At 42.8% G+C, this 24423-nt stretch overlaps 1 protein-coding gene across 3 annotated transcripts in view; it reads left to right on the top strand.

Annotated features, from left to right (window-relative positions):
- Positions 1–24423, top strand: part of LOC140735960 (solute carrier family 12 member 5-like) — a 1160378-nt gene that overhangs the window by 936959 nt on the left and 198996 nt on the right. For all 3 annotated transcript variants that reach the window (XM_073061588.1, XM_073061587.1, XM_073061589.1), the window contains exon 5: positions 4135–4189. In XM_073061588.1, coding sequence (XP_072917689.1) covers positions 4135–4189 — 55 coding nt within the window. The remainder of the gene's footprint in view (positions 1–4134; positions 4190–24423) is intronic.

Genomic DNA, 24423 nt, shown 5'->3' with positions numbered 1-24423 from the left:
CCATCCTCTGACTGAAGAAATTCCTCCTCATCTCTGTTCTCTGACCTGCCAGTAGGACTTGATGTCTACGCGGTGTGTACCCCTGGGAATAGACCGTAGATCAGAGAGTCCTCTGTTACACAGCTGTCTGGATGAACTGAGATACAGAACTTTACAACACGTCCACACCCTCTAGGTGAATGTGCAGACTGCAAGGTGTCTCATCACAGTGTGCACTCAGTTCCAAGAAGGGTGGTGAGCAAGCTCACAGATGATTGGTTACTTTGGTGCAGGTCTCATGAGGTCACACTACAGGCAGGATTACCTTAGCCTGACCCAATCATAGCAGGCAACATACCACTAGTAAGCTGTAGGATTCTGCGTCGCTAATGGTCAAAGGTAGGCTGAGATCGGACATTTTCCTCACAGAAGAGCAGCATTTTATTCTTAGAAACATAGAAACATAGAAACTAGGTGCAGGAGTAGGCCATTCGGCCCTTCGAGCCTGCACCGCCATTCAGTATGATCATGTCTGATCATCCAACTCAGAACCCTGTACCTGCTTTCTCTCCATACCCCCTGATCCCTTTAGCCACAAGGGCCATATCTAACTTCCTCTTAAATATAGCCAATGAAACGGCCTCAACTGTTTCCTGTGGCAGAGAATTCCACAGATTCACCACTCTCTGTGTAAAGAAGTTTTTCCTCATCTCGGTCCTAAAAGGCTTCCCCTTTATCCTTAAACTGTGACCCCTTGTTCTGGACTTCCCCAACATCGGAAACAATCTTCCTGCATCTAGCCTGTCCAATCCCTTTAGAATTTTATACGTTTCAATAAGATCCTCCCTCAATCTTCTAAATTCCATTGAGTATAAGCCTAGTCAATCCAGTCTTTATTCATATGAAAGTCCTGCCATCCCAGGAATCAATCTGGTGAACCTTCTTTGTACTCCCTCTATGGCAAGAATGTCTTTTCTCAGATTAGGGGACCAAAACTGCACACAATATTCTAGGTGCGGTCTCACCAAGGCCTTGTACAACTGCAGTAGAACCTCCCTGCTCCTGTACTCAAATCCTTTTGCTATGAATGCCAACATACCATTTGCCTTTTTCACTGCCTGCTGTACCTGCATGCCCACCTTCAATGACTGGTGTACAATGACACCCAGGTCTTGTTGCACCTTCCCTTTTCCTAATTGGCCACCGTTCAGATAATAATCTGTTTTCTTGTTCTTGCAACCAAAGTGGATAACCTCACATTTATCCACATTAAATTGCATCTGCCATGAATTTTCCCACTCACCTAACCTATCCAAGTCACCCTGCATCCCCTTAGCATCCTCCTCACAGCTAACACCGCCACCCAGCTTCGTGTCATCCACAAACTTGGAGATGCTGCATTTAATTCCCTCGTCTAAATCATTAATATATATTGTAAACAACTAGGGTCCCAGCAGTGAGCCTTGCGGTACCCCACTAGTCAACACTAGTCACTGTCTGCCATTCTGAAAAGGTCCCGTTTACTCCCACGCTTTGCTTCCTGTCTGCCAACCAGTTCTCTATCCACATCAATACCATACCCCCAATACCGTGTGCTTTAAGTTTGCACACTAATCTCCTGTGTGGGACCTTGTCAAAAGCCTTTTGAAAATCTAAATATACCACATCCACTGGCTCTCCCCTATCCACTCACTAGTTACATCTTCAAAAAATTCTATAAGATTCGTCAGACATGATTTTCCTTTCACAAATCCATGCTGACTTTGTCCGATGATTTCACCTCTTTCCAAATGTGCTGTTATCACATCTTTGATAACCAACTCTAGCATTTTTCCCACCACCGATGTCAGACTCACCGGTCTATAATTCCCTGGTTTCTCTCTCCCTCCTTTTTTAAAAAGTGGGGTTACATTAGCCACCCTCCAATCCTCAGGGACTAATCCAGAATCTAAGGAGTTTTGAAAGAATTATCACTAATGCATCCACTATTTCTTGGGCTACTTCCTTAAGCACTCTGGGATGCAGACCATCTGGCCCTGGGGATTTATCTGCCTTTAATCCCTTCAGTTTACCTAACACCACTTCCCTACTACCATGTATTTCCCTCAGTTCCTCCATCTCACTAGACCCTCGGTCCCCTACTATTTCCGGAAGATTATTTATGTTCTCCTTAGAGAAGACAGAACCAAAGTAGTTATTCAACTGGTTTGCCATGTCCTTGTTCCCTATGATCAATTCACCTGTTTCTGACTGTAAGGGACCTACATTTGTCTTGACCAATCTTTTTCTTTTCACATATCTATAAAAGCTTTTACAGTCAGTTTTTATGTTCCCTGCCAGCTTTCTCTCATAATCTTTTTTCCCTTTTCTAATTAAGCCCTTTGTCCTCCTCTGCTGGCCTCTGAATTTCTCCCAGTCCTCAGGTGTGCCACTTTTTTTGGCTAATGTATATGTTTCTTCTTTGGACTTGATACTATCCCTAATTTCCCTTGTCAGCCACGGGTGCACTACCTTCCCTGGTTTATTCTTTTGTCAAACTGGGATGAACAATTGTTGTAGTTCATCCATGCGATCTTTAAATGTTTACCATTGCATGTCCACCGTCAACCCTTTAAGTATCATTTGCCAGTCTATCTTAGCTAATTCATGTCTCATACCTTCAAAATTACCCTTCTTTAAGTTCAGAACCTTTGTTTCTGAATTAACTATGTCACTCTCCATCTTAATGAAGAATTCCACCATATTATGGTCACTCTTACCCAAGGGGCCTCACACGACAAGATTGCTAAGAAACCCTTCCTCATTGCTCAATACCCAATCCAGAATGGCCTGCTCTCTAGTTGGTTCCTCGACATGTTGGTTCAGAAAACCATCCCGCATACATTCCAAGAAATCCTCTTCCTCAGCACCCTTACCAATTTGGTTCACCCAATCTATATGTAGATTGAAGTCACCCATTATAACTACTGTTCCTTTATTGTACGCATTTCTAATTTCCTGTTTAATGCCATCCCCAACCTCACTACTACTGTTAGGTGGTCTGTACACAACTCCCACCAGCGTTTTCTGCCCCTTAGTGTTATGCAGCTCTACCCATATCTTCATATGTTATTGCCGATGAAGTCACCAACAGCAAAAGTGAGCTCTGCACCTAAGTTACTTATGGCCATAAGTACAGCAAGAGTTTCCCTCAAAGAAAACGGCATTGATCCCACAACTGTTTCAGCCAGCGGACCGGTTCGGGTCTTAGAAATCAGCCTTAGCCTCAGTAGACAATAACCTATACAGTCACCAAATATTCAAGAAAATCTCCAGTGTGAACATCTGCGCTTTAGAATATCCCAATGAGGTCTTTAAAGCAACCTGCTAGTTGGTTTTCATTTCTTTTATAGTTGGTATTATATTGTAAATTACTCAGCCACTCTGCTGTCACCCATTGTGTGTTGTTACCATTTATTGCAATTTGACAGCATTTTATATTACCTTCACTGTTGGAATATTTGTGCCTCAGGAACAAAGTTAAAATAGCAATATATCTCTTCTGCAGTGTTGAATATTGGTTTCTATTCCTTCCTTGGTTAGTTTAAAATTCATCCATCAATTAAGCTAATAGAAGCATAGAAAACCTACAGCACTATACAGGTCCTTCGGCCCACAAAGCTGTGCTGAACATGTCCTTACCTCAGAAATTACCTAGGCTTACCCATAGCCCTCTATTTTTCCTATCTCCATGTACCTGTCCAAGAGTCTCTGAAAAGACCCTATCGTATCCACCTCCACCACCGTCGCCGGCAGCCCATTCCAGCACTCACCACTCTCTGTGTTAAAAAACTTACCCCTGATGTCTTTAGGTATCTATAGGTATCCACATTTGCCAAGAGCTAGACTTTCAAGCATTTTAATAAATTAAAATTTTCAAGCTTTCCTGGCCTCAAGAGAAATAAAGAGTCCTCATGAAGGGTCTCAACCTGAAATGACAAGTGTTAATTTATTGGCAGAGATACAGCATTTTGTGTGTGTTGCTCAGGATTTCCAGCATCTGCTGAATCCCTTGTGATGCCTAAAGAGTGAAGGAGATCTTTTTGATACATATGTACTTCAGGACCAGCCCTGATGTGACGATTTATTGACGAGATGTACTATCTTCTTTTGCAGACCATGCTGACAGCCATCTCAATGAGTGCCATCGCTACCAATGGTGTTGTCCCAGGTATGCATCTGCAAATGTTGATGTTTGAGAGAATAAATGGAATAAAGATGTGTGGTTGAGAGTCTAAAAATAGGGAGAGCCCGTGAGCAATGTGTGTGCATGTATGCTCCATTTCTCTGGCCTTATTTCCACTCCAGCTGCTGGTTCAAGATAGATTTGAATCACTGCTCCTCTCAAATGAGATAGATCACTCTGATCATGGAGCATTAAACCAACAAAAGTTGGATTTAAATTAAATCTGTAATAGTGCAGTACGAGTTCTTCTTTTTCTTCATTAATCTCCCAGTATTGGGCAGTATTCCAGAAAGAGAGACAGATACTGTATTCAGCTCATCAGTCTTGTCAGTAAGCTTCACATTTACTGATTCTTCCCCATTAACTACAAAGAAAACTCCTCAATGCACTAAATACCAATTCTTATTCTTGATTTTTAAAAATATATTTTAATTATTATTGTTATTCATTTATAACATGGAACATGGCAGGACATATGCCGACCTTTTAATCTATTCTAAGATCAATCCTACTATTCCTTCCTACATAACCCTCTATTTTTCCTTCATCCTATCTAAAGAGAAGTTTCTTAAATGCCCCTAATTTATCTGCCTCTCCCACTCATAATACTCTGTGTAAAGAGTAACCACAAGTGATTCGGCAGATGCTGGTAATATCATGCTGGAGGATCTCGGCCCGAAACGTCAACCGTTTATTCTCCTCCATAGGTGCTCCCTGACTTGCTGAGTTCCTTCAGCATTTTGTCTGTGTAAAGAACTTACCTCTGACATCACCCTATAAATTCCTCCAATCACCTTAAACTTACCAATTAATATTTATCGTATTAGATTATATAAAAATTAATTAGTATTAAATAAATAATTAAATTTAAAATAAGTATGGCCTCTTCTCTATTTTATCCTACAGTTTCTTTTCTCTAGCTCTCAGATTCAATTTTGGCAGAGCTAGTTTATGTACCATCACATTCCTGTCGTTCTTCCTTCTTCTACGATAGAGTTCTGCTGTGCAGTCAGCACCTCAGCTAAGCACAGCTGAAAACTGTCAACTGAGGTCTGAAAACTTACGGTATTGGAGAAATGAGTAAATCAGTCTTATCCCTGCCCAACTATAACGAAACAAAAGCATGCTAAAACTACTAGAATCAAAATCAGAATCAGGTTAATTATCACTGTCCTGTATGATGTGAAATGTGTTGCTTTGCAGTAGCAGTACAGTGCAAGACATTGAAGTTTGGTATAAGTTTCAATAAAATATATAATAATTAAATGGTGGAATACCAAGGTGAAGTTCCTGGGTTACTGTAATTTACAAAGTATTAAATAGTGCAAATAGTGAGGTAGTGTTCATGGACTGATCACGAAACTGATGGCAGAGGGGAAGAAGCTGCATCTGAATTGTTGAGTGCGAGTCTTCAGGCTTCTGTATCTCCTCTTTGATAGTAGTAATGAGAAGAAGGCATGTCACAAATGGTAATGTGGAAAATTCTCCAGGTAGTAGGTTGCCCTGCAGCTGAAGATCAAGGAGAAAAAACTTCTGACAACCCAAGTCTGAATGTTAATCTTAGTTGACATTCACGTTTAGGATTTCCCTAAAGTCTGCCTGAGATCAATTGTTTCCATCCTGCTGCATTTCATACTCAATGTGATTGTTTTATTCTTGTTTGACTGCTGACATTTTCAAACAGTGAAGCTTGATTCAGATCAAGTCTATACCCTTCAGAGAGAGGCAGAGGGGATTTACCAGTCTCAGCCAGAGATGTGAAGCTTCAGTCTACGGAAACAATCGATTAGGTGGGATTGTTCTCCCTTGTACAGAGAAGCATAAGGAGTAATTCATCAGCAGTCTTGGCAGAGTAAATGAAGAGAAACTCCTTTCTCTGGCAGGTAAACTGATATCCACACAGATGAGAGAGGGGAGAGTTGGGGCATATTTTTAATGCACCTTGCTTCTGGTAAGATGGCAGTGCAACTGGTCACAGGATCTTCTACAGGAACAACAAAAGGTGCTACCATTCTAATTAAACAAATGATCACAAGATCCTGCTATACATTAAGAACTTAAAATACTGCAAGTCTACATGATCAGTGAGTTGCTCACTGGCAGAGATAATAAAGGAGCTGAACAACAGGCTGCTGCCCGAGTCAATGGAGGCTGAAAGTCAAGTATCGACTAGCCATTACGGTCACTTTTCTTGTGATCACAAACCCCTTTGGACATTGTTGATCTGGTACGCCGCAAGTTTTGGATGAGAGCAGGGGTGGATAGTGAGCTCCTTGACCTCGGTCGTGGGGAGGACAAGGCCTGGAGACACAGTGTCACCTGTTTTCAGCTGCTGGAGTGAGGAATCGAAGCCGTTGAGCTTCACTGGGGGCAACGTGGCATGGCGCCCGGAATGGAGTCGGTGATGCCCTTCCTGGCAGTCAACGAGCTCTGTTGTGGTCAACTGCAGAGGAGTTTGGCAGCACGCAATGCACTCGGGGGGGGGGGGGGGGGCCTCAAGCTGTGGGGTCGCTGGCTTTGCAGCTGCTGGGGGAGAGGCATCTGACACGTCACGTTCTACCGGTCCACACAGCACAGTGAGGTTCAACCGAAGATTTCAATTGGACTGAGGGGTCTGGAAAATATAAATATACGAGGGGTGATTGATAAGTTTGTGGCCTACGGTAGAAGTAGATAAGTTAAACAGCTCTCATTACACGCACGTGCAGTTCAACTGATTATGCAGAAAGTTTGAGGTTAATAACTCATCTCCTTCTACCTTAGACCACGAACTCATCAATCACCCCCACTGTGGACCACTTCTGGAGGTCCTAGACACCAACTTCTACAAAGAAGGGATCCGTATGCTCCACGATCGCTGGACTAAGTGTGTACATGTAGGAGGGGACTATGTTGAAAAATAAATGTGCTAGGTTTTCTAAAATTGACTCCTTCTACCTTAGGCCATGAACTTATCAATCAGCCCTCGTATGTTTGTTTGGTTGTGGTTTTACTATAAGTACCTGTATGTGCAAGGACTGGGCCTCTAAGCCATGGTATCACCTAGTGGGCACCAGGGTCAATCGACGGATGATCTCGGTGGGGGTGTGATGTCTGGGCTATATATATTCGTATTCTGCATCGTTGTATTTCTACTAATATTCTCTATGTGCTTGTATGTATGAGGACTGGGCCTCAAAGCTGGGGTGTGGCCTGAAATTGTACTGATATTCTAGATAGGTTTGTTGACTCGTATGTGTGTGGACCAGGCACTAAAATGCAGGGTCACAGGGGTGGGAGGGTGTGTCAGGGCTCTTTTATTCCATAAACATGTTCTTGTGTGTGACTGTCGGTATTGTGATTTAGCACCTTGACCCCGTAGTAACTCTGTCTCGGTCGGCTGTATCCATGAGTATTCATGCATGGTTGAATGACAGTTAAACTTGAATTATGATTCAGTTTGTTTCATTTAGAAGGCACTGCCAAAGTGGGTGTTGGAATTAGATACCGTAGTAACTCAGTAATGGAATTGCATAAATAATTTGAAAGGCAAATATATTCTTGTCATAAACACAACAGATTCTGCAGATGCTGGAAATCTAGAGTGACATACACAAAATGTTGGAGGAACTCAGCTTCCGAAAGGAATATAGAGTCAATGCTGCCTGACCTACTGAGTTCCTCTGGCATTTTTTGTGTGCTATTCTAAACATACTTGTCTATGGGGATACAGCAGGAGATCAAGGCTATGGGATACAAGGCAAAATACTGGTGATTTGCAATGAACCCTCAGTGGGTCAGACAGTATCTGGGGAAAGAGAAATAGCAATCACTCCTCCAAAGTCACTGGAGCTATTTTGCAATACACAGCTCAAAATTCTTTCTTTGCTTCGAGCCTTGAGAATAGCGGTGAATGACAAAAGCTGCCTGGTCCAATAACCTCCACTTTTCAACAAATCATGAGCACCTTGATCTCACAAAGATATCATCCCATTTATCTACTCTCCCAGTGGAAGTGTAAATGCACAACGAAGTAGCAAGGGAATTCTCCCTAACTCCAGAAATATCGTGCACAATTTTGCCATATTAATCTAAGTCTGCAAAGACACCCTGCAACCTGATAATAGCAGACTGATAAAAATAGGATCGTTGTGTCAACCTGAGTATCTTTGTTATCTATACGTGTACTTTCCAGATAATCACTATGACTTTATTTCTATTTATCAAATATTTATGTAGCAATCTTCTTATAAATGCTCTAATCATTCTCATCTCCAATTTCACCTGAAGTTTACTGATATTGCCCCCAATGCTTTAAAAAAAGAGACCAAGCCACTTGCATTGCTGCACTTTTCAGGTTCCAAATGTTTTCTTAAGTTATTTTTTTTCAGTGAAAAAATGAGAAAGAGACATATAGAGCATGAAATTTGTTGTTTTGCAGGAGCAAAATCATTCAAAACATAAAAATTACTCTGAGTTACAATAAAATATAAATAAACAGTGCAAGAGAGGAATAATAAGGTAATAGTCATGGATCCGAGAGATGCTGCAGATACACAAAATGCTGGAGTTGCTCAGCAGGTCGGACAGCATCTATGGAGGGGAATAAACAGTGGATGGAGGGTCTCGGACTGAAACATCAAATGTTTATTCCCTTCCATAGATGCGGGCTGACCTGTTGATTTACTCCAGCATTTTGTGTGTGTTCGTGAACTACTCAGAAATGATTGGTGGATGGGGAAAAGCTGTACCTAAAATGTTGAGTGTCAGTCTTTCACGCTCCTGTATCTAATGGGAAGCAATTATTAGGAGAGAAATCAGATTAATCATTCCATTTTCTGTCCTGAAAATGAGGTTCTAATTCAGCATGCATCCTTCTCCATCTATTCTGCACCTTGTCAAAAGGAATTGTATTGCCCCAGGGCATCAAAGGTTATGGGCAGACGGCAGGAGAATAGTTTGAGAGGGATAATAAATCAACCATGATGGAATGACAGAGCAGACACGATGGGTAAATGGCCCAGTTCTGGTTTATAGTTAGGACTTTATTCTCTGAGCTGTAGAAGAATGAGGAGAGATTTGGTGGAAGTGTACAAAATATTGAAGGCTAGAACTTAGGTTGAGAGTGAAAAGTAAAAGATTTAAGGAGGAATTTCACTTAGAAGACAGTGCGAGTATCGAACAAGCTGCTAGTAGAAGTGGTGCGTGTGGGTTTGATTGAAACATTTGGATAAGCACATGAAGTGGTACATAGGAGAGTTATGGGCAGCTATGGTCCAGTAGCAGGTCAAGGTGACGGGGCAGAATGACAGTTCAGCACGGAGTAGATGGGTACATCTCCCTTCCTTGCCGCTGACTCAAACTACACGTTAACCTTTAGGGAATCCTGCACGTTTCCGAATTTCTTTACACCTCTGATTTCTGAATTTACTCCCCATTTAGAAAATAGTCTAAGCTTTTATTCTGGCTTTTATTCATTCTACCAGAGTGCATGACCATACACTTCCCTACACTGTATTCTATCTGCCACTTCTTTGTCCATTCTCCTAGTCTGTCCATGTCAATCTGCAGACTTCCTACTTCATCAACACTACCTGCCCCTCCACCTATCTTTTCTTTTGTCCACAAACTTGGCCTCAAAGCTATTATTTCTGTCATCCAGGTTGTTAACATATAATGTGAAAAGCTGCAGTGCCAACACCATCCTCTGTGAAACAACACGTGTCCCCTTTATTCCCATCCTAAAACATTCTGTCAGTCAGCCAATCGTCTATCCACGCTGGTATCGTCTCTTAATATCATGGGTTCATAGAGCACTACAGAACTCAAACAGGCCCTTCAGCCCATTTCAAGAGGATGAGAATATAAAAGCAAGAATGGAATGCTAAGGCTTTTTAAGGCTTTAATCACAGCACACTTGTAGTATTGTGAGCAGTTTTGGGCCCTTTATCAAATAAAGGTTCTGCTGGCATTGAAGAGAGTCCAAAGGAGGCTCAAGAGAATGATCACAGAATGAAAGGGTTAATGTATGAGGACCATTTGAGGGCTCTAGGCCTGGGCTTGTACTTGCTGGAGTTTAGAAGAATGAAGGGGTATCTCATTAAAAATATTGGAAGTCCTAGATACAGTGGCCATGTAGAGGATGTTTCCTATAGTTGGAGAGCCTTGGACCAGAGTGCTCCACTTCAGAATACAAATCATCCCTTTAGAACAGAGATGAGGAGAAATTTATTTTGCTAGAGTGTGGTGAATCTGTGTAATGCATTGCCATAGATGGCTGCGGAGGCCAAGTCATTGGGTATCTTTAAAGTGGATGTTGATAGAGTTTTGATTAGTAAGGGTGTCAAAGGTTATGGGGAGAAGGCAGGAGGATGGCATTGAGGGGGAAAATAAATCAGCCATGGTGGAATGGTGGAGTAGACTCGATGGCTGAATGGTCTAATTCTGCTCCTATGTCATATAGTCCTATGTACAGCATCATCCTCACCGATGACACCTTCCTCAAAGTCTCTTGAGACAACCTCCAAAACTCTGCTGGTCCAACGTGAAGTCCAATATTCTTGTTTATGAAAGGGGGGAATTGGCGTGAGGGTTGAGAAAGGCACAGACAGCCTATGCCAAATTTGTTTATGAGGATTGTGGGCCAATATTATCAGGCCTTAAATCTCCCCTTTAAGAGAGCACTGATAGTAGACAGGCTGTGGATACAAATGCATTACCAAGTGCCAGGCCAGACGACACAAGGGCATGGTATCCTATATCAGATGAATTATTCATCTGTTGTGTACGCCAAAAAGCACTAATGCAATAATAGGAGTTTTGCTTAATTGAGAACCAGTAGTACCAATTATATTTTTGGAAGCTTTCAGCATGGCTTTCAAATTTCTGAATGCTTGAGAATGTCAGGCTTGAGGTGAGGTACCGAATGAGAATCCGGGCTAGAAAGCTTGCCACAAAAACTCAAATTGTCTGTGGCAAATTATCCACAGGAACTTACAGACCACATCCTTTAGTGGTCTTCAACTATGCCGAGATTTGTCACCAGTTTTCCAGGAAACTAAGCCGCCTCCTGGATCCTGGCAGTGGTGTGGTCATCTCCCTCCTCAAGGTCCAATGTGACACCTGGAGTACTGATTGACCTTCCAACCTGGAGAGCCTGAGGGTGGAGATCTTTCATATTTTGAACAATAATTTCAGACCAGCAATAATTTATTACAATCCTTCTATATCTGTGGATCATTATTTCTACTCAAGATGACAAGTCAGGAGGTTTAAAATCAGCCACCAAACTGCACTGTAACCAAAAGTGCAGGTTGTTACAATCTCATAACCTCTTCTTGGAAATCTGCCAATTATTATTTTATTCAGTGCTGCATTCAGTGATCAAGTAAACCCTCTAAAAGTTTTGATTTATGCACCTCAGTGGTTTGGTGGCAAAAATAATGAAAATATTGCAGGTACTGAATTGTAGCAAACACTCATGGTATGTGTTTTTGTGCCATTTGCCTGAAGGAAGAGAGGAGAAGAATGTTTGGGGCGGAGGGTGGTTGATCTTTGATTATGCTGGTTGCTTTATTGAGGCTCTGAGGATCGTCACCTTGTCATGGTTGAGAGGCTTGTGAGCTCCTGAGATCCCGAGATCTCCATGACACTGGACCTTGATCCCGATCTGTCAAGGACCGTGTGGTGTCTGTCCGTGTATCAGCCTCCCCATGTTAAACAAAGTCATTGCACTCCATAAAGGGAATAACCTGTTGGGGGAGCATCACGTTTGCCTCGAGTCATCACACTACCTACTACTGAGGCAGCAAATATAGGCAGAGTCCATAGAGGGGAGGCTGGTTTCCGCAATGTGCTGAGCTGTGTCCATCATGCAGTCACAGGCAGAACACCTGCCATTATGCATCCAGTTAGAATGTTTTCTGTGGTACATTAATAAAACAATTTAGAACATAGATGAGGATGAACTTCTTCAGCCAGAGGGTGGTGAATCTGTGAAATTCCTTGCCATAGACAGCTGTGGAAACCAAGTCATTGGGTACATTTAAAGTGGAGATTGATAGGCTCTTGACTAGTAAAGGTATCAAAGTCTATGGGGAGAACAGGGTTGAGAGGGAATATTAAATCAGCCATGATCGAATGGTGGAGCAGACTCAATGGGCTAACTAGCCTAATTTTGCTCTGGGGTCTTTTGGTCACAAGGGGTAGTTGGGACAAAGAGCTCGGTTGCATTTAGTGGAGCTCAGTAAACAGGAGGAAGCAAGGAACACCAGGAGATGCTGGCTTTGCTTGTTTAAAACGGGAGGCAGTGAATCACATGAAACATAAATAATGGCTGGACTGAATGATCTAATTCTGTGTTGTGTTCTCTAGCTAATTCCATATCAATTCCTTGCAAAGCCTGCACTCAGCCCAACTGCCTCCAGACTTCAAGGGCACACACAGTTCGGGGAGTATTGCTCTGGTCTGACTTGAACTGTAAATAAAGAATGTCATGCTTTCGATATGGGAAGAGATTAATACATGTAATCTGGAAGTCTTGTGCATGGAGTCAAATTATGGGAGTTTTTGCACTTTGAATTTTAGACTCTTTGACGTCTGCCGCCGGTGAAATTTGATTTTCCGCATTAGTGCTGCTTTGGGAAAGGACACAAAGTACATGTTGCTCATAGCTGATTACAAGCTTGATTTGTTAAGGGCTTTTACCCTGCAAGCACCTATCATACTAATGGTTAGAGGAGCTCTGAATATTAGAGGGACTCATTGTTGCTGTACTTAAAACATGTTTCTGACTTGTTTCTATTGTTTATTTCTGAAAATGCTGAAATGTGCTTTGCACACTTTGTATCATATGATTGCCTTAATTTCATTATAGAATTTCATCTCTGTGAGCTAACCCTTGTTCATAAGCTGTGCGTGAGTAATGCTTGGAACTACTAGCCAGTCGTGAAAATTCAATAATAATATAAATTCAAATTCAAATAATGTAAATGTCATAGTAGTATTAAAAATGAAAAAAACAACAAAGGTTTTCAGATGGACAGCCAAAGCATGGTCATTTACAGACATTAAATTAGAGATCTTTCCATTCATATGTTTTAGTTGAACATGTACTCATTAGACATTGTTAATGAAATACAAACGTTTGTAGGTGCGTGGTGATGGGCTGAAGGGCCTCTATCCATTCTACATGATCCCATGTCTATATGAGAGGGGAACTGTGATCGCAATGCATAATCCGCACTTGCCCTCATTTTTCAGTGATGGGTTTACCTGGATTAAACTGGTAGGCTGAATTGTGGGTGGTAATTGGTCAAGACCTTTTGAATTCTGACCAGCATTAGGTGGCTTGTAAAGGAGGGGAGGGGGAAGCACAAAGGAGATGAATTATAGAGGAAAGCAACCAGCCATGTTTCTGAAGAGCTAAGAGGGAAGAAAGATAACAAAAATGGTTTTTATGCCTTATATAAATGACCCTTAATTGTCTTGGAAGAGCTGGGCAGTAAATCCATATTGTATTTTCCTAGCTCCTGTCCAATTTTATTTCAGAATTGGATTTGGAATTGGTTTATTATTGTCACCTGTAGCGAGATACAGTGAAATGCTTGTCTTGCATACTGTTCATACAGATTAGATCATTACACAGTGTATTGAGGTAAAGCAAGGTTAGACAATAGCAATGCAGAATAAAGTGTAACAGTTACAGAGAAAATGCTGTGCATTTAGACAATAAGGTGCAAGATCACAATGAGGTAGATTGTGAGGTCAAGAGCTCAATCTATCATACTAGGAAACCAATGAATAGTCTTATAAAAGTGGGGTAGAAGCTGTTCTTGAACCTGCTGGTACAAGCTTTCAGGCTTTACCTGTAGGTAAACTGTAGGTCTGACACGGTGGTCAGCAGCACAGGAGCGCCGCAGGGAACCGTACTCTCTCCGGTCCTGTTCACCCTGTACACATCAGACTTCCAATATAACTCGGAGTCCTGCCATGTGCAGAAGTTCACTGATGACACGGCCATAGTGGGGTGTGTCAGGAATGGACAGGAGGAGGAGTATAGGAAACTGATACAGGACTTTGTGATATGGTGCAACTCAAACTACCTGCGTCTCAATATCACCAAGACCAAGGAGATGGTGGTGGACTTTAGGAGATCTAGGCCTCATATGGAGCCAGTGATCATTAATGGAGAATGTGTGGAGCAGGTTAAGACCTACAAGTATCTGGGAGTACAGTTAGACGAGAAGCTAGACTGGACTGCCAACACAGATGCCTTGTGCAGGAAGGCACAGAGTCGACTGTACTTCCTTAGAAGGTTGGCGTCATTCAATGTCTGTAGTGAGATGCTGAAGATGTTCTATAGGTCAGTTGTGGAGAGCGCCCTCTTCTTTGTAGTGGCGTGTTGGGGAGGAAGCATTAAGAAGAGGGACGCCTCACGTCTTAATAAGCTGGTAAGGAAGGCGGGCTCTGTCGTGGGCAAAGTACTGGAGAGTTTAACATCGGTAGCGGCTACGGTCAATTATGGATAACTCTGAACATCCTCTACATAGCACCATCCAGAGACAGAGAAGCAGTTTCAGCGACAGGTTACTATCGATGCAATGCTCCTCAGACAGGATGAAGAGGTCAATACTCCCCAATGCCATTAGGCTTTACAATTCTACCGCCAGGACTTAAGAACTTTTTAAAAGCTATTATTAATGCTTTTTGAGATAGTGATTTAGATGTATATCATATTTTTTACTGAGTTAAGTATTGTATGTAATTAGTTTTGCTACAACAAGTGTATGGGACATTGGAAAAAAAAGTTGAATTTCCCCATGGGGATGAATAAAGTATCTATCTATCTATCTATCTTTTTATATCTTCTGCCTGATGAAAAAGAAGAGAAGAGAGAATGTGGGTGGTGTCTAAAGTCCCACGTGAGGAGAGAGGTGATAGGCAACTGGAAGAGGAGGCAGAGTGAAAGTGGGATGGGGGAAGGGAGAGGGACGGAATTACCGGAAGTTCATACCAAGGGGCTGGAGACTATAAATGGTATATGAGGTGTTGCTCCTCTAACCTGAGTTTGGCCTCATCATGGCAGTAGGTTTTTCACCTGGCACCTACCAGCCTTCTCCTTCCCACCCTCCCCCCACCTTCTTTATAGGGCCCCTGCCCCCTCCCTCTTCAGTCCTGACAAAGGGTCTCGGCCCGAAACGTTGACCAATTTGCCTATGCTGGGTCCTCAATTCTTACTGGGGATTTTCCAACACAGCCCCACGTGGGACAGTTTACAAGAAGATCTTATAAATTGAAATTAGTTTCCCTAGCATTAAGTTTTGTCCAGAAAATAAGTATAACAATAGGCTTGATTTTCTGGCAGCAATGAAAGCAAACTTCAGTTTCAATAAACTTCAGTTAATGTGTGGTTTTCTCATGGCACAAGAAACTGCAGAGTTGTGGACACATCTCAGAACATCACAGAAATCAGCCTCCCCCATGGACTTTGCCTACTCTGCTTCAATAAAACAGCCAGTCTAATTCAACACCCCAACCGGAGCACTTCAGCACAAAACATTAACTCTTTAGTCTCCTCCATAGATGCTGCCTGACTTGCTGAGTCTTCCAGCATTTTATGTGTGTTGCTCAATATTTATTGATGTTTTATTTCACCGGGTTTAATCAGTACTCTATCACTTTTAACTTCTGTTGACAAATCTTGTATCCACGAATAGACATCCTTTCAATAATTCAGCAATGACTCATTAGGTTTTCTCCGAACTTAAATATTTTATATTCTGCTGCAACATGTTGTCAGCTCATGTATATTTAATACATGGATCGTTTTATTTTAATCACAACTTTACACAGTGAGTGTCCTGACAAACGCTGAATGACTGTTCCTTAACCTACTCCCACGGATGACCAGAATGAGTGGGCAGCAATTTAGCAGGTAACAAACAGTATCAGATTACTGACTTTGGTCAAGAAAACAAAATGCTGAGTTGTTTTTGAGTGGTGAGAGATACGGAAGTGTTGAAGCACAAAAGCACCTGGGTGTTCCTCTCTACAAATCGCTGAAAGCTAGCATTCAGGGGAAGCTTCAGGAGTTTAATGAAAAAGCAGAGATGTTTTAGCATGATTACATATCAACAATATTGTCCACAATGCTGGTATCCTTATCTAAAAACCATTAAATTACTCTGAAGAGAGTGCAACAAAGATTGATTATACTGACTACTGGATGGTGGGTACATTATATGAAAAAATATTGAGTGAATTAAGGCTTTATTCTCCCCAGTTCAGAAGAATAAAAAGTTCTAAGTAAATTTATTTTCAAAGTATGTAGAGTTCACCATATACTACTCTGAGATTTATTTACTTGCAGGTATTAACAGTAGAAAAGAGAAATACAATGGAATCAATGACACACTACACACAAAGACTGACAAACAACCAATGTGCAAAAGAGGACAAACTGTGCAAATATAAAATAATAATAATAATAATAATAATAATAATTCATTAAGTAATTCTGAGAACATGAGGTAAAAGCGAGCTCATGGGTTGTGGAATCAGGTCAGTGTTGAGGTGAGTGAAGTTATCCATATCAGTTCAAGAGTCTGATGGTTGAAAGGTAATAACTTTTCCTGACCCTCATGATGTGGCTGAACCTGGTGACCTCATTAAAATGCCTAACTTATAGGGATTGACAAGGGACTTGCAAGACTGATGTTTTCCCTTGTGGCAAGTGCTTAGATCACACAATTTTGAAGTAACAGTTTGGCTGTTTTGAACTGAAAATGAGGAGGAATTTCTTCACTCGAGCAGTGATCAATCTTTGAATTTTCCCACTCCGATGAGCTGTGGAAGCTCAGTTGTTGATTGTTTCCTTAAACTGAGATCTCTGGATATTGGAGTTATCAATGTTTAGGAACAGGGCAGGAAACTGGCGTGTAAGGTTGGTCAGCCGCGATCTTGTTGAATGGCAGAGTGGGCTCAAGAAAACAACCCCATTCCCCCTCTTTAATCCCAGCCCTCATCTGTGCCAGGTCTTCACCATTACCCTCTCTGAGGCAGAACGTTCTGTCCTCGGTGATGGCCTCGCCTTTGTCCCCCTGCACCCACTCCTCAGTGAGTTCCACACCTGCCATGACGATGAATTCTTCTTCTGCTGCCTCAGTCACTGAGCCTATTTCTTTGGCAAGGACTCTCCACCCTGCACCAGTGACCCCTTCTCCTGTCTTCAACCCTCCTCCTCTTCCTGGATACTCTGCTCTGCTCTTCTGCCTGCTCTGGATCTTTTCATTGCTAATTGCCAACGGGACATCAACCACCTTGACTTCACCACTCCTCTCTCCAATTCCAACCTCACTCCTTCCAGACCCTCAGCTCTCCACTCCCTCCACACCAATCCTTACCTCACCATCAAATCGGCAGATAAGAGGGGTGCTGTAGTAGTCTGGCGGACTGACCTCTACCTTGCTGAAGGCCAGCGACAACTGTCAAACACCTCCTCTTACTTACCCCTCAAACAGGACCCCACTAAGGAGCACCAGGCTGTCACCATCTCCCACACTATAACCGACCTTATTGACTCTGGGGATCTTCCATCCAATGCCACCAATGTCATTGTTCCCTCACTCAGCACCTCCCGTTTCTATCTCCTACCCAAGATCCTGCCTGTCTAGGTGGACACATTGTATCTGCTTGTCCTGCCCCACTGAATTTATATCTGCATACCCCGACTCAGGTTTATTCCCCCTGGTTCAGTCCCATCCTAACTACATCCATGACACTTCACATGCTCTTGATCTTTTCAATTCACATGCTCTTGATCTTTTCAATGATTTCAAGTTCCCTGGTCCTGATCATCTTATTTTCACTATGGATGTCTAGTCCCTATACACATATATTTCCCCGCCCCCCCCCCCCAACTCCCGGAATGCCTCAAAGATCTCCGTTTCTTTCTGGACATCAAACTCAGCTAGTTTCCCTCCACCACTACTCTCCTCTGTCTGACGGAACTTGTCCGCACTCTCCATAATTTCTCCTTCGGCCCTTCCCAATTCCTTCAAACAAAAGGTGTAGCCATGGGCACTCACATAGGTCCTAGCTATGCTTGCCTGTTTGTTAGCTACGTGGAACAATTTATGTTCCAAGCCTATGTGGAACAGTCTGTGTTTCAAACCTACGCTGGTATCACTCCCTAACTTTTCCTGTGCCTCATCAACGACTGCTTTGGTGCTGTTTCCTGCACCCATATGGAGCTTGTCAACTTCATCAATTTTGCCTCCAACTTCCACCCTGCCCTCAAAGTTACCTGGCCCACTACTGACACATCCCTCCCCTTTTCGATCTCTCTGTCTCTATCTCTGGAGACAGCTTATCTACCGATGTCTATTATAAACTCACTGACTGTCACAGCTGCCTGGACTATACATCTTCCCACACTGTTACTTGTAAAACCACCATTCCCTTCTCTCAATTCCTCCATCTCTGCCACATCTGCTCTCAAGATGAGGTTTTTCATTCCAGAACAAAGATGTCCACCTTTTTCAAAGAAAGGGGCTTCCCTTCCTCCACCATCAACACTACCCTCAACGGCATCTCTTCCATTTCACACACATCTGCACTCAGCCCATCCTCCTGCCACCCTACCAGGGATGGTGTTCCACTTGTCCTCACCTACCACACCACTAGCCTCTGCATCCAGCACATAATTCTCCACAACTTACACCATCTCCAATGGGATTCACCACCTTTTTCTGCTTTCCACAGGGATCGCTCCCTACGCCAAACCCTTGTCCATTCATCCCTCCCCACTGAACTCCCTCCTGGCACTTATCCTTGCAAGTGGAACAAGTGCTACACCTGTCCCTACACCTCCTCCCTCACTACCATTCAGTGCACCAAACAGTCCTTCCAGGTGAGGCGACACTTCACCTGTGAGTCACCTACTGTACCTGGTGCTCCTGGTGTGGTCTCCTGTATATCAGTGAGACCAAAGCAGATTGGGAGATTACCTCGCCAAGCACCTTTGCTCCGTCTGCCAGAAAAAGCAGGTTCTCCCAGTGTCTACCCATTTTAATTCCACTTCCTATTCGCATTCTGACATTTCAGTCCACGGCCTTCTTTACTGTTGTGATGAGGCCACACTCAGATTGGAGGAGCAACATCTTATGGGTCTGGGTAGCCTCCAACCTAATGGCATGAACATCGATTTCTCGAACTTCTGGTAATCCTCTCCCCCACCCTCATCACTCCTTCACCATTCCCCATTCCCATTTCCCTCTCTCACCTAATCTCCTTGCCTGCCCATCACCTCCCTCTGGTGCTCCTCCCCACTTTTCTTTCTTCCATGGCCTTCTGTCCTCTCCTATCAGATTCCCCCTTCTCCAGCCCTACATCTCTTTCACCAATCAAGTTCCCAACTCTTCACTCCACCCCTCACACAATGCCATGGGCATTGTCTGTCTATGATTTCAGCCTGAAGTACTGGCCGGGGAACCGGAACATTGATGCGGATGCATTGTCCCAAGGTGCACATGAAATGGACGTAGAGTTCCTGCACCTGGAGTTAAAGCAATCTGCCAGTTTTCTACCACAGGGAAGTCAGAGGCAAGGCTAAGTCAAGACAGAACTGTGGATCATTTGGGAGCTTCTGGTTGTGCCATTGCACAAGCTTACTGAAACTGACCGCCCTGAATACAAAGCAGTTGCCTAAGCTGAGTCCAGGGGAAGTGGCCGCCACTCAGCCAGATGACTGCTGTATAGGTACCATTTGGTCAGCTGTTGTGAAAGGGGATATGGCCCAAGCTGAAAAGATGAAACAGCCTGCTGAGAGAATGGAACAAACTGGAGTTGAGGAACCAGGTCCTATACCAGGTCACATCTAATCCAGACAGACCTCAGTGTTCCCAGTAGGTTCTGCCTGAGAAGTATCGGAGGATTGTGTTGAAGTCACCACGATGATTCAGGTCATTTAGAGTTCGACAAGACCTATGGGTTGGTCAGAGATCGGTGCTACTGGCCGTGAATGAAGCCGGAAGTCGAAGAGTACTGTAAGTCGCGCAGTCGCTGTATTCAGAGGTAGATGCTGCCTACAAGGGCCACTCTGTTATCCCATTTGCAGAGTGTGGGGCCACTTGATCTGGTACGTATGGATTTCCTCTCCAGCAACACAGCGAATGTCCTGATTATCACTGATCACGACACCAGATCTGCACAAGCCTTCTCTACAAAGGATCAGAGGGCCAAAGTGTTATGGGAAAAGTATTTCATTCATCATAGCCTTCCCAGCCAGATGCACAGTGATTAGGGAAGGGATTTTGAGAGTAGTTTCATACATGAGTTACTGAGCATGCTTGGAGTTGAGAAGTCAAGGACTACGCTTATCATCCTCAGGGTGATCTCCAGCCTGAGAGGTTCAACTGGACAATACCAGACATACTCGGAACCTTGCATATCAGCAAAAAGAACAAATGGAGTCAACATATTGGGCATCTGGTCCACTGTTACAAATGGATTCAGAATGAAGCTGCTGGATACTGACCATACTATTTGATGTTTGGACACAAAGCAAGATTGCCTGTAGACCTCTATTTCAGAACTGGCAGGGAAAACTTGCCACAGAAGACCTATCGTAAGTATATGTCTGACATGAAGAAGGAATTGCAAGAGGTTTATCGACTAGCCGAGGTATCTGCTACCAAGCACAATCAAGGAAATAAGAGGAGATATGATCAAAAGGTTAGGTTCTCCCAGCTGATGCCTGGAGACAGAGTTCTCGTAAGGAATTTGGGGCTACCAGGGAAGCATAAGTTAGTTGACCGCTAGGTGACTAAGCCCTTTGTACTGGAGAGTCAGATGCCAAATGTACCGGGTCTCCAGGTGAAACCAAAGGATGGGAATGGACCTGTCACGATTCTCCTTTGGAACCATCTGCTACCTCTGGGACCAGAGGCACATGCTGACCCAGAGACTGACATGGACCCTACACCTAGTAAGAAGACTCTACAGCAATGTGGGAGAAAAGAAGGACAAGCAGTGGAGTGGCCTGGAATGGGCTTAACTACTGAATGTTGTATGGAATCAAAGTCTGAATAAATGGGGTGTGGTATATGCTTCCCTATGCAAACTCCCCAATAATTGATGAAGAGATTCCCTTACCTCCCCACGCTGATGCAGGTGTAATGAGGGGGACTAGCAGCCAACAGGCAGGTTTGTGGCTGGACAATGAAGGGAAACTGGGCCCCAAAGTAACTGGGAATGAAGCTGAGGACAGTCAAGTGACAGGAGAATTTGAGTTATCAGAAGGCACGAGTAATGGACCGGGGGAGGCATCTCCACACAGACAGGAAAGATCCCAAGGAGTGTCTAAAACTGAAGAAGTATATAATGGGATAAGGAGGTCTCAAACCCCCAGATAGGCTGGCCTATGTCACACCAGGAGAACAGAGTGTTGCGTCTGTTCCCCGGTGAGATATGTCACTACAGTTTACAGATGGATTGGAGGTCCTGTCACAAAATTCCTTTGAAAATTGTCTATTAAAGAGCAGTTGATAAATTTCAAAGTCATGAAGACTGACTATTTTTTGTGGGGTGAAGAGTGTAACGCATGGGTAAAGGTTTTACTACTGTACGTTATTTCATGTAATGGACTTTCTGTAGAAGCCCTGCATTTGCTGGCAGTGTTTGGGTTACCATTAAAGACAGGGAACACACACAAAATGCTGGAGAAACTCAGCAAACCAGGCAGCATCTATGGAAAAGTGTACAGTCGAAGCTTCAGGCTGAGACCCTTCAGCAGGACCTATTAAAGATAAGGGATGCTTAGGAATGCGTGTTATCCAATCAGGAGAGTGGAACTTGGAGAAGGTACTCGAGAAGGCTGGGGAAAAGGATTTTGTGACTGACCCTGGTGTAGGTCAAGGAGATGAGGAGAGAAGACACTGGAGAGAACCAGCCGTAGGATTCATTCTGGTGGGAATGCGCAATTCTATGGAGCTCAAGGCGCAGAGGTCGACCGAGGATCAATGAATATGGATTTTGGAAGATTCAAGCTGCAACACGTGCACATTTGACTGTTTAATTATAATGAGCCCTTTTTGTTTTTTTCTTTTTCTTCACTAACTCTGTGGTTAACTTAATGTTCACAAATATACTTTCTTTATAATTGTATACAGTGTACAATCTGTTATTTCATGCCAACGGGCAATTGCTCGGGATGGGGAGTAAATAGCCTAGCAAGGGATGCTAATGGCCTATGAAGACACCCTCAACGTACAGAAACAAATACCAGAAAAAGGAGTCAACGCCGTCATGAGAGACGAGAAGTTGGGGGGAGGAAGATGTTGAAAGAGGAAAAGAATGTTTCTGAATAATGAAGCTAAATTGAACTCTCCCTTTCAGAACTGGAGAAATGAAATGTAAGAGTCCTTTGAAATCCCCAGAAGGATAATCCATAGATCTTTCAATGGTTTAAATTGCAACTTAAAGCACTGAAAGATCTATGGATTATAATAGAACTCATTCGTCTTGGTTTTCCAGTCACGTTGATGTCGGGCATACAGACACTCCTTTTTGAATAAGAAGTAAGTTGTAGCATGACCAACGCACTGAGAGACTGTCTTTTGAATTCCCATGCTGTTAGCTGAATCAGTCTCTTTCATTTTAGGACTCTTTCATTTCTTTTCACTTCCTTCTTATGGCATTGGCTTTTTCTGGATTTTTTCTAAATGGGGAGCAAGTTCAGAAATCAGAGGTGCAAAGGGCCTGAAGTCTTTGTGCAGGATTCCCTAAAGGTTAACTTGCAGGTTGAGTCGGTGGTAAGGAAAGTAAATGCAACATTAACATTTATTTTGAGAGGTCTAGAATAAAAAGGCAAGGATTTAATGCTAAGGATTTATAAGGCATTGGTCAGACTGCACAGAGTATTGTGAGCAGTTTTGATAGATAGATAGATAGATAGATAGATACTTTATTCATCCCCATGGGGAAATTCAACTTTTTTTTTCCAATGTCCCATACACTTGTTGTAGCAAAACTAATTACATACAATACTTAACTCAGTAAAAAAATATGATATGCATCTAAATCACTATCTCAAAAAGCATTAATAATAGCTTTTTAAAAAGTTCTTAAGTCCTGGCGGTTGAATTGTAAAGCCTAATGGCATTGGGGAGTATTGACCTCTTCATCCTGTCTGAGGAGCATTGCATCGATAGTTTTGGATCCCTTCTGTAAGAAAGGATGTGCTGGCATTGGAGAGGGTCCAGAAGAGGTTCACAGGAAAGATTCTGGGAATGAAATGCTTAATACATTCAGAGTGTTTGATGGCTTTGGGCAAGTGGTTGTTGGAGTTTTGAAGAATGTGGTGGTGGAGGCTCATTGAAACCTATCGAATATTGAAAGGCCTAGATAGAGTGGACGTAGAGTTAATGTTTTCTATAGTGGGGGAGTCTAGAATGAGAGGGCACAACCTCAGAACAGAGGGACATCCACTTAGAACAAAGATGAGCATGTTTCTTTAGCCATGGTGAATCTGTGTAATTTCTTGCCTCAGACATCTGTGGTGACCAACATTGAATATTTAATCTGAGTCCTGATGAAGGGTCTCAGCTGGAAACATTGACTGTTTACTCAGGATTTTCAATATCTGCAGAATCTGAGTGACACTACTCTGTGTGTGAAAAAGTGACTTCACAGTTTATCCAACAAATCCGCAGTACCAACTTGAGGGCTGCCTCCAGCATGTTGCAGTAGCAGAGGCCTCTTCTAGCCTCACTACCCAATCAGAGATCAGTCACTATGTAGAATAAAGAGTGAATTAATCCAGTGGTTCATATCAACATGGTTACCTGTTCAGAGGTTCTCAGAATGGTTTAGGTTCATTGGAAAATGCAATTTATACTGTAATGGGTTCTTTAACTGCAGTGCTTAATAAGAAAACCACAAAATAATTATTGATGATAATACATTTGCATTAAGTGTTCATCTATTAGATTTTCTTCCCGGAGCAACATTTAAATAGTTTTGATCTGTACTGTTTACACTGCATGTTAAGTATCAAATCGAGAAACTGAATTAGCATTATAGAGGTTTTTCAAAGGGTAAATTTCCCAAACAGCCCTCTTCAGACAAAGGCAATTGCATTGGTTAGCCTATCTGAACAGATTTGAAGTAGGTGCTAGACCCAAGGATTTACAAAAAGGGGAGCACAGACAATAGAATGTCCCATACTTGGCTACAAAGCT

Source organism: Hemitrygon akajei, chromosome 11, assembly GCF_048418815.1.
Source record: "Hemitrygon akajei chromosome 11, sHemAka1.3, whole genome shotgun sequence".
Taxonomy (NCBI): Eukaryota; Metazoa; Chordata; class Chondrichthyes; order Myliobatiformes; family Dasyatidae; genus Hemitrygon; species Hemitrygon akajei.
This window is presented reverse-complemented; position numbering and strand designations above follow the sequence as displayed.